Source organism: Augochlora pura, chromosome 7, assembly GCF_028453695.1.
Source record: "Augochlora pura isolate Apur16 chromosome 7, APUR_v2.2.1, whole genome shotgun sequence".
NCBI lineage: Eukaryota > Metazoa > Arthropoda > Insecta > Hymenoptera > Halictidae > Augochlora > Augochlora pura.
This window is the reverse complement of record NC_135778.1, coordinates 26,256,230-26,275,054: the sequence shown is the minus strand read 5'-3', so window position 1 is coordinate 26,275,054 and position 18,825 is coordinate 26,256,230. Positions and strand designations below refer to the sequence as shown.

At 33.1% G+C, this 18,825-nt stretch overlaps 2 protein-coding genes across 4 annotated transcripts; both read left to right on the top strand.

The window, feature by feature from the left end:
• Positions 1 to 3,235: 3,235 nt before the first annotated feature.
• Positions 3,236 to 9,285, top strand: LOC144472445 (lipid storage droplets surface-binding protein 2-like). Of its 2 annotated transcripts, XM_078185549.1 has the most exons (5): positions 3,236 to 3,306; positions 3,443 to 3,516; positions 6,107 to 6,449; positions 7,177 to 7,426; positions 7,937 to 9,285. In XM_078185549.1, exons 3-5 carry the CDS (start codon positions 6,135 to 6,137, stop codon positions 8,191 to 8,193), a joined length of 822 nt encoding a protein of 273 aa, XP_078041675.1. In that variant the 5' UTR covers positions 3,236 to 3,306; positions 3,443 to 3,516; positions 6,107 to 6,134; the 3' UTR covers positions 8,194 to 9,285. The 2 variants fall into 2 exon arrangements, with proteins under 2 accessions (XP_078041675.1, XP_078041676.1); XM_078185550.1 differs by lacking the exon at positions 3,443 to 3,516.
• Positions 9,286 to 11,301: 2,016 nt separating this feature from the next.
• On the top strand, positions 11,302 to 16,802 carry LOC144472444 (lipid storage droplets surface-binding protein 2-like). 2 transcript variants are annotated; one of them, XM_078185547.1, is made up of 5 exons: positions 11,302 to 11,430; positions 13,120 to 13,157; positions 14,903 to 15,240; positions 15,654 to 15,903; positions 16,385 to 16,802. In XM_078185547.1, exons 2-5 carry the CDS (start codon positions 13,130 to 13,132, stop codon positions 16,636 to 16,638), a joined length of 870 nt encoding a protein of 289 aa, XP_078041673.1. In that variant the 5' UTR covers positions 11,302 to 11,430; positions 13,120 to 13,129; the 3' UTR covers positions 16,639 to 16,802. The 2 variants fall into 2 exon arrangements, with proteins under 2 accessions (XP_078041673.1, XP_078041674.1); XM_078185548.1 differs by lacking the exon at positions 13,120 to 13,157 and having other exon boundaries at positions 11,319 to 11,430.
• The last annotated feature ends 2,023 nt before the right edge of the window (positions 16,803 to 18,825 follow it).

Below are 18,825 nucleotides of genomic sequence, written 5' to 3'. Positions count from 1 at the left end.
TTTAAGAATAGTACTCTCAATCTTCGATTTAACTATTTTTTGGAACTATTAACGTTAATTTTTATAACTATTGTAACTATTAAATTTTATTTTGCATAATGCTTCGAACGTATGCAAACTGTCGATAGTAAGAACATCACTTTTAAGCAGACTATTCTACACCCGGTTGATAGTATTACCTTCCATTATACATATATATATAATGTAATTTGACGACTATAATAATCTGTATCGTCTACTCTGCGTTTCGATTACCGATAAGTAATCTTCTTACTTTGTCATTCTATGTATAACAGAGACTATAATACATTACTAGCGACGATTTCAATATCCTATTAATGAAATGACTATGTAGATATTATACTAAATGCCATACATTTAGGATTTAGTATGCTACTACAGTGGAACAGGGAATCTTATGAATAATTCAGAAACTTGGAACGTGTTTTCCAAAATTTCACTTCTTTCTCTGAAGTGCGCCGTTCACTGTGAACTTTTGCAGCGATTCATGCTTAATTAGCGTGTCAATTTCCATAAATAGCAGTAGCATTCTGTAATATAACATTAATCGATCCTACGTCGCGCTATTTGATTTGCTGGGATTTCCAAAAAGAGATCACCTTATCGCAGGGCTACTTTTTTATTTACTGCTGTTACGGATTTCCATTGTACGAAGACGTGGAAAACGCTCCGGTTCTTTTTTCAACGGACTGGTAATACGCAACGAGCGATAATAACACGATTCTTATACTAATCGTTGTTTTTCAATGGCAATTTCAGCTCGTATGGAGACAGCGGGAATACAATTGTGTCGGAAGCTGGAAAATTTGGCTCGTTAACTTTTCAATTCATCGTTCCGTTTATCTTCTTTTTTAGCTTCACTTAACGGTTCTTTCTTATTGTCCCTTCTATTTACGATCCTCAAAACGATTATAGTTATTGTTTCAATAATAACTCCACAAAAAGGCATCGTAGGCTGATGACGTTGTTTCTAAATGTATACTTGAAATCTCTACTTTAAGGTAGTACACCGCAATTTCAAGTTTATACGCACCCTCACCACTGTAACGCTTGAAATGTAAGGCTATGTTTGGCATATTAAAAATTGCCATGTTTAACGGAATGCACGAACTTGGTAAAATTTTCTCGGAGATGCCGCTTACAGCCAAATAAAGCTAGAACCTTTCCCTTCAATTAAGGAAAGAAACGAAGCTACGATTTGTCTCTGCAAACTTACAACATTTTATAGTAATCCTTGCGTTTCTGCTATGCACCGTCGGCATTGATGTTACTCGATGTGTATCATGATGAAGTTGCCGGTTAGAGTTTCAACATTGTGCGCGTGTGTTTGTGTAAATTTCAATAGCGTGTATTTCGTTAAATTATGCAGGTTATGCATTTTAAATTAACTTTATTTTGACTATAATTATTGCAATAATGGACGACTCTGTGAAACACCCTTACTCTGTAGATTTCGATTCTTATTAAAATGTTATAAATTGTATAAATTCATTTTCCATATATTCAAATGAAATTTATTCAACATTTTACAAATTTCTTATCTGAAATAAAAGTTTCCAAGTTAACGCGTTCCGTGCCAAGTGTACCACCGGTGGTACACGTTAAACTTGATCTTCAGGCCACGTGTACCACCGATGGTACACGCAGTCGTATTTATTTAATGCGCCGGAAACATATATTTTATGACTAATGAAATTCTGTAAAATGTATTTCAACCAAAGAAACATATGCGTTATACAAAATGCAGTATAAAACAAAGCACATTAGTTTATTTATTTGTTACATATACAATAATTAATAATTACATTTAATCTATCAATCTTTAGTCAAAATATCAAATGGCCTGAACGACAAGTCAGGCAAAAATAGCTTGGCACGGAACGGGTTAAACAAAGTTGTATCTTGTTTTTCAATTATCTCAATAAATTGAAGAGAGAATAGCAGTATCTATCTTTTCTGATGTCTATACAGCTTAATATTTGACCTAATCATTCTATTAGGTTGGTGCATATGAAATGTCGGATGTTTAAGTAAATATATATAAAACCGTATATCTTTTTTCAAAAGCTGTTGATTTAATGAAAATATGCCCCGTTTGCTTTGCCACACTTTTTCCAACGAGATTTCAATACAGAAATGCCCGCCGTAAACAAATCCTGATCTTTAGAATTAACAAACTTTGACATGGAATATTTCAGACTGTCTTCGTTTATATACTATTTAGCCCGTAAAAACTGTCCTAAATGTTTAAAATAGTGAAAGTCGGTGTTGGCGAAAGATCCATATTTTATAAAATTTTATATTTCACTTCATTTAATTTCGCAATTGTTTTGTACGACGTATGCGTAGTTTTTATGGGCTAAACAGTATGTAAATGGAGAGAGTCTGAAAAATTCCATACTATAGTTTATCGATCCGAAAAATCAGAACTTCTTGAAGACAGGCATCTATGAATTAAACTCGCGTTGGGAAAAGTGTATTGAAACAAATGGGGCACATTTCGATTAAATCAATAGCTTTTGAAAAAAGATATGCAGTTTCATATACTCGCTTAAAAATCCGATATTTCATATGCACCAACCTAATATTATACATATTTCTTTAACACACATATTTCTACCCCAATTTAATAATAATCAATTACGTTAAGCTAGCAGAAGATCCATAATTTCGATAACATTTGAACGAATAACGAGCATCATTTAGAACACAATGAAAGTCACTCGCAGCAATGTCCTAAACAACGCATGCGAAGATCAAAATCATCCTAATTACCTCCCTTAACAGATCAACCAAATTCTCTGCTGATCAGATTGCTTGTATCTTCTAACCTAATCTAAGCTAAAAGAGAAAATATTGCTTCATTTTCAATCCGATGACTCAGTCATCCTGGGGTCAAAGTTGACCCTAGAATTCGTCATAAGCGAAATCTACGAATGGTCTACTCTTAATCTTAATAATCTCTGTGTCTATGGATCTATGGATCGGTGTGGTAACACAGCGCGCGATTGCAGATTCCCACACAGTCTCGCGAAACGGCTCGAGTCAGCCGATAACGCAGTTGGGCTAGACGGACTTTGGATCCCTTGGCACATGTCCGAGCACACGGGATACCGTGCTGTCGGTGAATCCCGATTCCCGATTGGCCGATACGAAGCGTAGCGCTCTATCCGTGAGGTTATAAGTATGGGGACATTGATCAGCGAGCAACATTTGTGCTCGTGTATCATTTGTGGCGTACCCTAAGGCGATTAAGTGACTGAACCGGCTGGTTAAAAAAAAAACGTAAGTGAAATTTATCATAGTGCTTTCTATTCTCATTACTGGCACTGATTGTTATTCTCATTAGTCTTCGTATGCATCTATTAAGAACGAAATTGTCGAGTAAGTCGAATGATTTGTAACTTTATAATGTTTTCAGAGATAATACCGGTATATTTTTCGATAAGGAAGTGCACCGTAAATATTGAATAAGGAGATATATAAACGTTTTTGGTAAGGAATTTAATAATATTTATGTGTTAATAGTATTTATCGAGATTGATTACTATAGTACTTCTGTGGTATAGTTTAATCGCAAAATGCGCGTCGTGCAAGAAATTAATTATTTCATCATACTGTATTTTACGAAAGACGTTTTCTATACTTTACTAAAGTTTAGACAATTAATTAATTGGTTAAATTTTACTATAGCTTGTACATGGAATAAATTGCTTTAATTTTCAGATTAATTATCGAGACAATTTATTTTATAGTCTGCATATAAAATAAACTAGTTCATCTTACAGTTTGTGTCTACTATAAAATAGTTTATATTACAATTTTCATGTAAAATAAATTAGTTTATATCACTGTTTGTAGACGAAACAAATTGGTTTATTTATTAAAAATGTTTTCACGATTTCGACGATAATTTAACGTAACATTTGATACATAGACATTGTGATCTCTCGAATAGGTTCGTAAGATCAATCGTACACAAACATTACCTTGTAAATATCGTGCAAAGGTAATTGAAGGTCTTGATTTTTGTTTGCACGAGTACCTTCACATTCAATGACGAAACTTTTCCAAATACCAAAGTTTAGCCGTTTGATTCAGGAATTAGAAACTTTTATCGTTTTATCAACACTTAATCGTTTACTAAAGATACCTGAAAGATATAAAAATATTTGACATTTGGTTATAGACGAACAAATAGAAATACATATAAAATACAACTTCATGAGAATAGAAGAGAGAATATATATATTTATTTATTTATTTATTTATTTATTTATTTATTTATTAATACATTAATAATTGTGACAAATTGCTGTACTATTTTTTCACAAACCTGTAAATATAATAACTAAATTAGAAGATATTAATAACACGTATTTATTGCGAAAATTAATGTTATCAATATTGGTTAACTTCTTAATTAAAATTCAACAAATACTGCAGTAATGTTTTTCAAATATTCATATACCAGAAAACATGAATAATTAAAAACCATACTTCTTCAACATTGTCTACCGATTATCAATTAACTTAACCTGAAAAAAATGTCAGCAATCCTTTTTATTAAATTGAAATCAAATAGAATCTGAATTTGGATATCGCGTTAGCTTCGCATCAATAAATAAACGTAAAATAATTGATAAACGAAATTTTATTAAAACGTCTTTGAAATTAACTAGAATTTTACGTTGGCTTTATATTATACTTGTATAAATAAGTAAATATCGGAAGTCTGCTAATTAATTCGAGCTCCCCAAAAGTGGAGAAATTTATGGTACTCGAAACAATTGTAGCGTGCAACTGCGTTCCCGTTAAGACTTATTAAATTTCTCGCAGACTGTTCAAATAAGGCCGTTTCGCTGCCCACAATATACGTTTTCACTCACGCGTCGATACAAACAGTTCCGCGAGAAATCGTGGATAATGTTAAATGGGAGGTCCGATTTATTTGTAAAAGGATAGGCACCGGAGAAAGCAGTTTTGTCTCGAGACGGCTCCGTCACAGCTTTCGATTTCAAATGCGCGCTAGTCATCGCTATCTCTCTGTCAGCACTCGACGCCGTCTAGGATCATAATTTTAGCGAAAGCCGTGAAAGTAAGGTGTCGGTGGCACAGCACTACGTGCAAATATACATATACAGACGATACACAGAGCGATACGCATGTATCTTATATCCTTGAAGTACATTGACCCACGAGATACCACCTACACAGACGTTTCCCACCAGACATGTTAATTCTATAGTCACTCGGCCACAATAATCAATTCAAATATTTTGTAATTCTTTATTTTTGCAAATTAAGGTATTCAACGCTGTCGGCTGAGCTATTGGAAACGAGATATACAGAAAATATGGAATAAACAATTTTTTTCTTCGATGATTAATTTTCGAGAAAATCGTGTTCGAAAATTTATTGTATTCTGAAAAATTTCTTTTCGATTTTCTGGGAAAATTATTCGAAGCTTAGGTCTCAAGAAAATTTAGTTGATTTTATCGTATTTTAAAAAATCTTTTCGATTTTTTCAAAAATTGAACCTCGGTTGAATAGGTCACATCTTACAACTGTCACTACATGACGCAACTTTCAATATAATTTACCCAAATATTAGAATTCGATTTTTTCGAAGATTGTACCTGAGAAGAAAAAATTGTATTGTACATTTTGCGTTTACTTTTGCATAGGGAATTACTAATACTTTTTTCATCACGATTCACCAGCCCTTGTTACTATATAATTTTTATACAAGGCTTGGTTTTTTGAAAAAACGAATTAGAAAATTTATTACCCCATACATTGAGAGAAGGGCTGATCTTTTCATTTTATTTTCATTTTTGATGGAACAGTTTCCTGATATTTTTGTAAATATATTTTCTTTCTTTATCGAGTACTTAAAGATTATATGAAAATCTGCACAGCATATGTTCTTTTCATTTTTGACCAAAGAATTGCGTAGCATTCTTTTAATTTGTACTTCCTCTTCTTTTTCATTGAGAACTCAAAGAATTGTTGAAACTCGATCTTCTAAAATGTAGCGATACGTGTGAGATAGACTGTGTAAAAATAATTGTATGTTTTTTAGGTTTCTGAAGCGTGCGATATTTTGTAAAATGGCAGCCGAAATCGCGAAGATGCCCCATATGGAGATTTTCTATCGTCTTTTGGGACTTCCGGTAGTGGAGAGCGCGGTTTCTAAATCTGCGGAACAGTATACACGTGTGAAAGATAGCAACCAGCTAATTAATTGGATTCTGAGAACCGCAGAAATGTCTTTGAGCACCGCGACGAACATAGCGGTGGTTCCCATAGCAGTGCCCATCGCGAGGAAACTCGAGACCCCCATACACTTTGTTGACCACACTCTCTGCTTTGGTCTTGACAAAATCGAAGAAAAGGTGCCGATGGTTAAAGAGAAACCTGAGCAGGTTAGGAATACAACATTTTTTACCGTGAACAAGTGAACTACTGCCATCTTGGATAAATATACAATTATTTATTGATACTTTTCTCGGCACCATGCTTTTCCATAGACGCTCCATATTTCTACAACTTATTCTTTCCTCGATTTTCCATGGCTAGTATGAGTTTATAAAAAATACTGACATCTAATGTTTTAGCTAAAAAGTTGACTAAAAATATTTATAATAAATTGAGGTAATTATTTGCCAGCGTTTTCCAGCTTTTACCTATTCAATTATGTTGCAAGTAATTTTTCGATCGTTCATCATGAATTTATAGAAATATTTTGGTTGTATATATTTTATTTTAGTAAAAATATTAATTTTAAAATATACGTAATAAATCATTAATAGAACGTATTTGTTATTAATTTCAACAAAAAGTGTGACTAAAAATAATCGTGACAAATTGTAAGATTAACGTTAACGAGATAGCTGGGCACGTGTCTATGTAATTTACATAGATTCGTTATTAAAAATTAGATTAGTCGTAGATAAATCGTATCGAACGCACGCAATTTGTTGAAATTCTATTTAATTTGTTAATATAAATATTGTCTTTTTGTTGAATTAATTTTATTAGTATCGAGCTCATTGTTCGATATTCTTTAACGGTGATGCAAATTTCAATGAATAAAATGAACGAAATGAATATTGTAAACACTGCTTACTATTGTTAATTTTGTTATTTTAGATACTGGAGAACGCATATATGATGGCACTGGAGAATGTCGTTCAGCCGGCCGTTTGGAGTATTTCGCACATGAATAATTTAATAACCGTGCAAGCGACCAATTTGAAGGACGTCAGCTGGAGCAAGGCGAATCAAATCCTAGGAACACATTATGGCAGCGCAGCTGTCAAGGGTTTCGATAATACAGCTGTTATCGTCGATAATCTGATCGATAGATATTTCCCGGCGACTGGAGATGAAGAACTGATTGGTATGTAAAAACTGCATTGTACTAATTGGTGTCATTTCAATAACAAATCCCATGCTGGATATCCGATTTTAATATATAAAAATAACTCGTTAATTTTACGCTGCACGAACAATGTTTCACAAAGAAATGAAATAGTTTCGACGTCCTATATACATGTATAGATCTATCTAATTAACTTTTTAAACAATCTTCCAAAAATCAAAATTGATTTTGTAGAATATAAATACGTAGAAGAATTATAAATATTGAAAACTGCTCCTATATATCTTCGATACTCTTTACTATCACCTATTGTATTTTTATAACAATTTTACAATTCATTTATAGATGATAGAATGTTCTAAAAAGATCTCCAAATGATCTTGAAATCTTAAAGTAACTGCTCGAGACTCCTTTATTTGCCAGACTGCTCCATTTTAATCATCGATAAAAAGGAAAATGTTAAACGTTATTATCACACGATTAAATTATAAAAACTGAAAACGCTGAATAGTTTTTGCTCTGTTTTAGTAAACAAAGTCGAGAAAGATGACAAATTGCTGCATACCTTGCAGACAGTGGGTCGTTTATCGAACAAGGCAGCGAGGCGCATCTACGCTAACATACTATACCACGTGAACACCGTCAAAACAGACCACATAAAGGCTTACATCGCTTCTGTGCTGCAGTTTCTACAGCTCACGCGCTCCTTGCACTCTATAACCGATAAAGTGGACACTTCGGTACCGGAAAACGACGCAGTTGATACAAATAAGAAGCACAATTAATTTCCCGGTATTATTATTTTTAAGGGAAGATATTTGTCCTCGGTGGAAAAAAAGATAGTCTTTCGACTATTATCAGTTCACTGTTCAAGCACGTTTCGTTACCTCCCCGTATTGTTTTAAATCAATCGCTCTTCGGGATTACGTAACGCGCAACATCGAGATCTTCGAAATTACGCTGCATTGGCGTAAACTGTCAATTTTGTACCGCAATTGCAATTTTGTACGTTGCATACAAATAGTTGGCGACGCTTAAATGTCGAGAAATCAGAGTCTCTAAATATTTGATCGGAGTCTTTAGATATATAATTTTCGTTTGAGTGTAATCACCGTAGATAATTCGTAATGGTGCCAAAGAACCTCCTAGGGAATTTAAACCTAGGGATAAATAGGCTGCAGCTGCAACTCCCGGTCGCAATGTTGCGTTATAAAAGCACCAAAATAATTGTGCGGTGACATTTGAATGTTCTAGAGATATTTTTCTCACAGGAAGAGAGCTTTGGCTGGTTTTCGTACGATTTCCAATGCAAAATTTACTCTACATTTCTCGCATAAATGAATAACGATCGCAATCTTACATCGAAGTACATATCTACGAAGATCACAGTGATTGCTGGATTTAATAATTGTGATTTGAAAATGAAAGATGTCTGATAGAGGGAGACGCGCTCGAGAGAAATAATAATTTTTTAATGAACATCTGTTGCACTTCCAGTTTTATAAGCTAGATGATAATAATATACGTTCATAGACATTCGTATATTCAATGGTCATTGTTTTTTTTTTTTACGAAATCATTTAAATAACGACCATACAAGAGTATTTATACTATTAATATATCTGTTCAGCATTCATCACGTGTACATAACATGCAACTGTACATTGTTATTGTAATGTTTTTATATTTACAATACACATAAAAAAAATACAATTACGTTTCTTAAAACAATTGTTTAGCACTATTTGCGATCACCTATTCCTGAAGATATTACGTATTAACAGTATCTATATTTATGAAATTAATAAATTGTACTTTAGCAAAAATAAATTAAATTACTTATATAGCATATAAGAAATTAAGGCTAACAGATTTTATTAAACAACTCGTACACGGTGTATAATTGTTTTCTTTTACATTTACATTTTACCTTCAGAATACATAGTATTTAATTTTATAGCAAGTAATTCATTTCATTTCGAATTTTATTTATTATAAAATGCAGTAGAAATCAAACAAAGTTAACCTTCAATTCTTCAAAAAAAAGATAGATTAATAGATTAAGTACAATAATAGATTAGAAGAATAATAGATTAAAACAATAATAGATTAGAACAAATAATAGATTAACACAATTCAGCATATATTTACAAATGGTACAATTAAAACGAGAAATTCTTATCGTTCTGTATAAATAAGTGCTACTTTCATAAATTATTTTATACAAGAAATAAGAGGACAGTCTTGATAGATTATAATGTCATTAGATGTAAACACGAAATCAACGCAACATTAAGGATTTGCCACACACATACTGTCCTATTAATTTAAAAAATGCTGCATCAGAGTACCTGCGATACAAAAGTTGCAACTCACAGTTTGCTGAATGGATCGAGCATTGTATGAACGGAATCCGAAGAATTGTAGGACTCACAATGAGGAAAAACGTCTCTCATAGAGCCACGTCATAGTCTATGACACACGTGCGCGTGTGTCGTAGGAGTGCATAGTCGTCGATGCACGATAAGAGACCCTGAACATGTGGAATTTTTTTGCAGAAATTGTATTTCTTATAAAAGAATTTGATTTCATTCACAGAATACGCTTCCTCCTTTCGAATAGCATAATCAATTGTGTGTCGGTTGACCTTTGATCTCTGCTCATCTTATCCTGAACAAAATCATTGTTACTGTGCAATTCTAGCGGATATGCAATTTCTAAATTTACTAATTTGTTTTGATTATTGAATTTATATGACATTCTATTTCTATTTCACTTTCACTTTCACTATCACTATAATTCGACTATTACTTAATTTATATGTTATACTAGTGTCATTGACTATCTAGTGTTATTTTGTTACGATGAAATAAGACGTTATAATAATTAATAAAATATAATACGTTAGACGTTATAATAATAATTAATTAATATAATATAATAAAGAAATTTTAAAAACATGTTGGATAAATGATTTCAACTATTAGGCATGTTACAAATAAACATTTCTTTCATGTATGGAAGGAAATATATTTGATACTTTAAATCGTACATAATCATTAACAGTGCGGAGTGTAAATAAAGTATGAGATAAAATGTATGTATTCCGATTGTATATTCACTTGAATATACAATGATTCCAAAAATAATCCATATACCTGAATTCTTTGAATTTCGATTGATATTTGAACTATTCTAACGTTGTAATAACAAATCGTAATCGAACGAATTTACCATGAATTTAAAGATCGAAGCCTCCCCTTCAGATCGATTCCTTAAAACTTGATATTCGATATCTTTTACTCGTCTTATAAGACAGAAACAAGGAACAAGTTCTGCCGTGTATAGCCTTCGCGTGCCTTGTATTACTTCGAAGAAAGCGGTAAGTACACATTTCATTCGAAGCTACGTAAAACGACTGAAAGACGCGCAGTTCGAAGTTTAAGGTGTCATTGTAAAGACGAGACTTTGATCTTCCAATCTATATTAGCCTTTGTCGCTATAAAAATCACAATCACAATCACAGACGTTTAAATCCGTCGTATTTCTGCGAAATTGTATGTCTCCAGTTTTTCACTTTTTCTTTTGCGCAAAAATAGATTGCGAGAAAACAAACGATACCATATCGAAGTTGAAGCTCTAAACTTCAGAACGAGTGTCAGTTTATTAGTGTACGACGATTTTTAACGAAATTATGACAGCTCAAACGCGGACAATTTGTCGAAAATCGGTGGACTTTCTGGTGCCACTGTACCCGCGTACCATTTCGTTTGCCATACTCGACGATACATACACCACGCGCAAAGTCTACTTTTTCGACGAGAAGAAGAAACCTGACGGAACCGCACAGTTTTTACGGCCCTGGCAGCCGTCTGCTATCCCCCACCTCGCCTCGAACCCATCCCACTCACGTCTTTCGGTATAAACGTATCATCAGTGCCGCTGAATCTGTCGTGCAAATCGGTCAATGAAAATTGTTCTGTTCCCGTTACTGTGTTCTCCTCGCTGTTGCATCACGTATTGTGAGTATAGCAAAATCGAGTTTCTCGTTACTCCACAATTCCAACATCATCATCCGGTTGCGATGTGACCAACATGCTGTCATTTCGAAGATTCTTAAAATATTTCTGAAAAAAGGATCAAGCTCTCCCGTAAAGTGATTTTGCGATTATTTTATAGCCGCGTACGCGAACGATTCTATATTCATCTAAATGTTATTCGATTAAATGTAACCGAATCATTTCAAATATTGACTGACGCGACGTACGATACTATGTCGTATACCGGGTGTCCAAGCTAAAAGCATCAGTTTCCAATGGCGGGGAAATTATTTGAAGTATAATCGAACTGATTTCAAATATAAAACAGTGCAAATTGCGAGGAATTATTAATTTATGTATATTGTCTTTGTAAACAATTATTGACCCATTAATTTAGGTTTTTGTCTTGGTGAATAGTCTTGAAAAAGCGTTAAAACAAACTTTATTAATAAAAATTATTTACTGATTTATACCATTTTTTTTTATCGTTTTTTACTTACGCCGACTTAAGTGTGCTATTTCTCCGAAATTCATTAAATCATTTCTAAAGCGATGTAACCGAGCATGACACAAACAGGGCGTCTAATTTAATTTAATGTTTTCACTCTTCGCTGCTATTGTCGATTAAAATATTAACTCACAATGCCAATAATTTTAATCGTCGTAACCTCTGTGAAAGTGTCGATATCAACTGCGGGAAAATAATATTATCTCGTGAGTCACGCAACAATGTCAGCCGCTCTCAACAACACCGAGCATTTGACGTTTATCTGCACGTAAATTAAATCCATTATTTGAACGGTCACTCGAGCTTAAAGGAATTTTGAAATACGATGAAATGATCATAATAATTTGTAAAGTATACACACAATAATTTTTTAAAAAAAGCCCTAACGAATAATTTTAATAAATTATGAAAAATTATTTTTATTATTTTTACAATCGCAGGACATGCTAATGTTTCATGTTGAATATACAACTACCTCTTCAAAAATCAATTTTTCGAACGTTGACGGAGACAAAGAAAAATGTTTACGAGCGCTTTTAATTTTGTATTCAACCTCTATTGGTTATTCAAAAACAGAATATACGGTGGACAGTGCAATAAATTAGGCTTATTCAGCTATGGACGTCACTACTAGCATTTATATTATAATTGATGTGTTCATAGTAATTCAGTAGTACATTCCATAGTAATATGGTTTTAAGATTTCATCACTTTTTTATGCTTAAAGTTGCCGCTCGATCATACTTTCAACATACATAACTTTGAGATCATTCGAAAGAAAGTAACGAATAAAAATTAGTCATCTTTTCGCGTTTATAATAAATTATGACAAAGGTATAGAACATTTTCTATTTTTGCACTGTTAATATCGAATGTATTATGTTATGTATATTGAATAAAGCGGGAAGTCGGAAGGACGTGTTTCTTAAATAAATTATGAAAATTATGTAACAGAAAGGTCAGATAATTCTGAAGAATAATTGTCTGAATTATTATTAGCATAGATCGATAAAAATGCTATGAACTTCGCAAGAAGAGATGCTAACTTGCCAATCATTTACAAGTATACCGATTGTGACATATACGACAACGTTACAACAAAGTTCAAAAGCCGAACAAAGTCTAAACCAGCCGATAAATCTAACGGAAGCTTCTTTTTGCAGCGGATGAGTCATGAATTTCGCTTTTAATCTTGCAACCAGTTGAGTACCATGTTACGACCGATTGTCACACGCTATTTATTCACATGATTTGATTTTACATGTTAATTGCACAATTCGGCAAAAACTGTACAGCTTTTTTATTTACCTCTCAGTGTAGCACGTGCTGTTTTTTTTATCGGTACACGCTTGACAACGTGGATTGGTAACTTAGTTGTTACTATAGCCATTCGAGTCACGTGTCGCGTTATGACAAACATTAGATTTCTACCTTATCGACGTTCAATTTCTGTTTTTCCCACGCTCCTCAAACTTTTGCGTTATATTTATATTCATACTATGTAATTACATATCTTTTAATTAATAGTTCTTTTTCTATAATATTTAAAATCAATAAGTATTTTGTAAAAATTAGTTTTATTCAAATAATGTACCTCCGATGTTACACTGGATGCCCAGGGGTATATTTATATTCATATTACGTAATTATATATCTTCTAATTAATAGCTCTTTTTCTATAACGTTTAATGTTAATAAATATCGTGAAAAAAATTATACGAAATTTTTAAACTTATCAGAATCAAGATACCATAAGCACGAAATAAAATCGATATTTCGATCAAGTATTACCATTTTTATTATTTTCAGCTTTGTTATTTACAACATATATTGCAACATAAAGCATTAAAATTAATTATTTCAACGTTCATTATTTTACTTTTTATTGCATTCATGCTATTCGTATGTAGTAAGTTATAGTAGCCACGTTAATGTGAATAAAAAATAGAAATTGAAGCTCGAATCCAATTTGTATTTACCAATCAACGATAAATTTTATCCTTCGTACGATGCGACGCATTATCGAAATAGGAAGATAAGTCGAATTCGTTGGCTAGTAGTCGTCGTACGCCATGAAAGCTCAAGACCTCAGTTACGATAGAACTGCCATTATGTAATTATTCAAGGTACAAAGATCCTTCTCCGGTCAGTCGTTTCCCTGTTTCACTGTTTGCTGACAATCGATTGTTGGATTTCTTGTAAACTGCGAGCCGGAGGTCAACGTACTTAAATTTTGTCACGTGATCACTCACTGCTTGACTATTGCCTTTAATTTGCGTATTATTTTCGTTCGCTTTGAATGTGTACCCTAGCCATAAGTATTGGGTAAACTTTCATTTTATATAATCATTTTTATATGCGTAATGTAAAATTACATGTTCAAGAACATGTGCATTTCTTTACGATATTATAAATATATGGAGAACATAAGCATAAGAAAGTAAATTAATCATTTTAATTACTGTTTGTTTCTTAAATAAATTTTATAACCCTGACATAAACATAAGAAATTATATTAATCATTTTAAATATTCTTTTCTTCGTCAAAATTATCAACTTCATCTCTCATACAGTCTTCACTAACTTCATACTTTGCAAGTTATTCATAAGATTATTGCAACTACATTCGCACAACAATCCCAGTACTTATAACCAAACTGAAGATTTTATGCATTTACTAATACCGAGTTGGTAAAATAAAGGAAACAACCAAATTAAGACAGTACTAAAACGTCTGTACGTTATTTTTAACTCTCTAAAATTATTTACGAGCGAAAAGAAAATATACAGTTTTATTTCGCATAATTTTACATAATTTTGCATAATTCTATTTCGCATACAAAACTTCAGTCTATGATGACAGGCACTGTATTTACACGTCAAAACGACTGTGTATTCACGGAGAAAAACATTGCTCGTTCCATTAACAAAACCTTTAATTTCCAGGAAAAATGGCGGAAGCCAAGCCAACGAACACCGCCGCAGGCGAATCGGCGCCTCATCTCGAAGTGATCGACCGCGTAAAGAACATTCCCGTGATCCACTCGGCGATCGAGAAAACGGGGTCCACATACTCTTACTTGAAGGACTCGAATCATTTAATTCATTGGGCTTTGTCGCAAGCGGAGGCTGGGCTGAGTTATGCGACTGCAACTGCCGCGCCGATCACTGCACCGCTGGCGAAGAAATTCGAAGGGCAAATCTCGGCTGTTGACCAAAAATTATGCGAAGGTCTCACTATTGTTGAACAAAAAGTTCCCATGATGAAACAGCCACCGCAGCAGGTATTTAGTTCAGTTAATTTATTTAGAGTTATTTACAGTTAATTAGAAGGAAATACAGCTAAACTAATAAAGCGATTTGATTATATGTAGCAATAATATATTTTCATTATTTATTTCTGTAGAATTGTTCTCGTGACTGTTACTTTTATAATTAAAATTACTATTGTTTAATAGGCTAAACTGATACTCTTTATCATATTAAATGTATAACTGTCATATTATTTATTATATGGTGTACAGCATTTCGTTTATATTATTGTTCAGAATTATATTATTATATTATTGAATACATTATGGAAGTTAACATATTGTAATGTACTTTAATTGTAACAAATTTCAACGACCGGAAAGATAATATAATCAACGATTAAAAAGCAAGTGACAATGCAAATAATATGGAGCTTTTATTGCAGATTTACGATGCAGCAAAAGCTGTGATGAGCAGCTCGGTGCAACCAACGATCGACAAACTACATGCCGCAAAGGAATCTGCCACGCAACAGGCTTCTACACTCAAAGAAGTTAGTATAGCGAAGGCTAATGAATTGTTGAGCACACAGTACGGTACTATGGCTGTGCAAGGGGTGGACAACAGCAGTGTCCTCATTAATGCTTTATTGGACCGATATTTCCCAGCAGTTGAGGGAGAACAGAATCCTCCAGGTATAATTATAATAATTAATATCGTATACATTATCGTAAATCAATTAATACCCTAATTTCTTCGAAATTACTACTTGAATTGAATTCATGGAGAGCTGAAATTGTTTTCATATTTCTTATAATTTTTAACTGTCAGAAATTGAATATGGAAATTTAGATAGTTCGTTCATCTTGTGAACAATTAATTTGTTCCACCATATTACATGAAACGTCAATTAGACATCGCGAGACATTAATAAATAAGAAATATAAAGATATAATCTCTAATATATATATATATATTATAATTTCTAGATTCCCAAAAATTTCATTGAAAATAGAGAAAAAATTCCTCCAGAATTTTTAATATCATTATCTTAAAACAATTAAAAACAAATTAAATCAATAGTAATTAAGTCGCTATCCAGATGATTGAATTACTAAGCCGATGATTGAAGGGTGAATACTGATAAATAGTTATTTTGCAAAATTTGTGTCACAGCCCCGATATCGGCCGACGAGAACAAAGTTTTGCACGCAGTGCAAACAATAGGTCAATTATCGACGAAGACGGCGAACCGTGTTTACCATTCGGTAGCGGCACAATTGAAGACAATCAGCAAGGAGGATGTGACGTCGTACATCAACAGCGTTATATCCATTCTTCACCTGACGCATTTCTTGAGCTTGAACGAGAAACAAAACGAAGAGAAAGCAGAAGGAAATCCAACCTGCGGCAAGAAAGAGAGAAACTGAAGCGATATGAATGAATCCTGTCTAGAATGTTAGCCGCGACTTCTATTTTTGTACGAATATCATGCGACTTTAATATCCCGTTGTAACACGTGTCAACATATCAATTTAACAAATTTTTATATAACGTATACTTAACGTAGCGAATAAAATTATTTGACAACGCATTTTGAGAATTATTATTTTATATTTCACAACGTACCTTTTCAATGGTTCAATTGTATTGAATATATAGGTTAAATATCTGTCTCTAGATTAAATATTACAACATTTTCTAGAAAGAAATGAATGAATTTGACAAATTGAAAATATTTTCAGGAAGAAGTAATAAAATCAATTTAAAATTAATCGCGTTTGCCATTTGTAGCAAACGATGATCCCTTCTCCATAGATAAAGTTGTGACCAGTAATGACAATATCGTATCATCCAGTGACCAATGGATGGTATTAATTTTTTCAAGAAGCTTCAGCTTTTGCCTGTAGAAGGGTTATAATGTATTTTCTATGCGACTTTACCTACTGAGCAATGGCGCGCATGTTTTTAAATTTTGAATTACGATATCCGTTATTGATTCATCCACTGTCTTTTATTCCATTTCCTTAATTGATCACGTTATTATGAATTTGTTTTTTCGACAGAACTCTTTACAATAGCTCTTCTTTTATCCACTTTACTAAAATATAAAAATGTTAATAGTATAGTAGTTAAAATGTTATTTACTAATCTTTGTCCACATGATTATATCTTCACAGTTCGTACAGAATTTTATTTTAAAGAAAATTTAGCAGTCGTTCTTACGATGTTTTTAATACTCTTGTTGTAGTTGTCCATTATTTTATATGCTTAATTTTGATAAAACATTACTAGCAACGTAATAAATATTATACACGTGAACTTTTAACTGTTCTTTTTTTTCATTTCATTACTATATTCAAGACGTAGGCATTTATTGATAATTATATATATTCGATTTACAACAAAATATTCTCTCTGCAGTGGTTATTTAACAATTGCCGTTGTTCGAACAGTATTTTACGATTACTGCATGCCAATTGCATTAATTACTTCATTCACAACTCCACGCAAAAAATTGGAATATGAACCACAATGGTGGGGCGAAAATGGCGACTGTGACTGAAGAGATAATTGAGGTTGATGCAACAATAAAACTTTTTTATAGATCATTGTATAGAAATTGTCGCTTACATAACCGCACCGCGTGGCTTAACACGTGATCGTCTCCTCACAACATTACACAAAAATATAAAAATAGACTGTGAGATGTTAAATCTTATCACGCAAAATCAATTCACAAATAATCGTTAGAATGCGCCGTCCCTTTTCTTATCGAATTCGATTGAAAATAGGACAGTGCACGCTGCCCACATAATTGTACACGTTTGTCAATAAAAGAAATTTGCAAATTTACACGGATTCCAGGTACACTGTTTTTAGATTTTGTTAGTTACAACAGAGATTTACGATTAACGCGATGGTGGGTAGTTTCGTTTGCCGATAGTTGAAACGAGAATAAGTGTGACGGTACTTTTATGGTGGACTGTACAGTCATACCACACGGCATGCCAACTGCAATGGAAATTTCCACTGAAGCAGTCGGTTGCCACCGTCTTGTAGACGCTTCGTAGCCGCGCCTAAAAACCAGGTTGCGTCCACCAAGAGGCTAAATCTTTCGATACTTGCCCCTTTTCAAACGGTCTGCTCTGATTCGGTTTTTCGGGACACCCGGTAATTTTAATTGATGCACCATCCCCCGCAGATTTTTCGAAATTTACCGTTTCCCACTGCTGTTAACAGACAATTTTGAAAATAAACGCATCTACTCGCCTTTAGGCTCTACTATCGCTACCGGAAAGTTCATTTATTTGCCGTTGGTTCGACTGTCATTCTTTAACATTTTCTTACGTCTAAATTTGACCGCTACTTTAAATAATTCACTTACTTAACTCTGGTTGCGGTCATTACTTTCCTGAATTTATTTGTTCAACCTTGAGCTGCATCATTACACTTCTAAACTCATTTGTTTAACTGAAGACTAAACTATTATTTCTCTGAATTTATTTATTAATCTGTGGGTACGAGTCTATTTTCAAAAATTTATTTACGCATCTGCGAATTCAATCATTGCTATCCGTACTTCACTTTCTTCTTTAAATTGAATCATTTGTCTT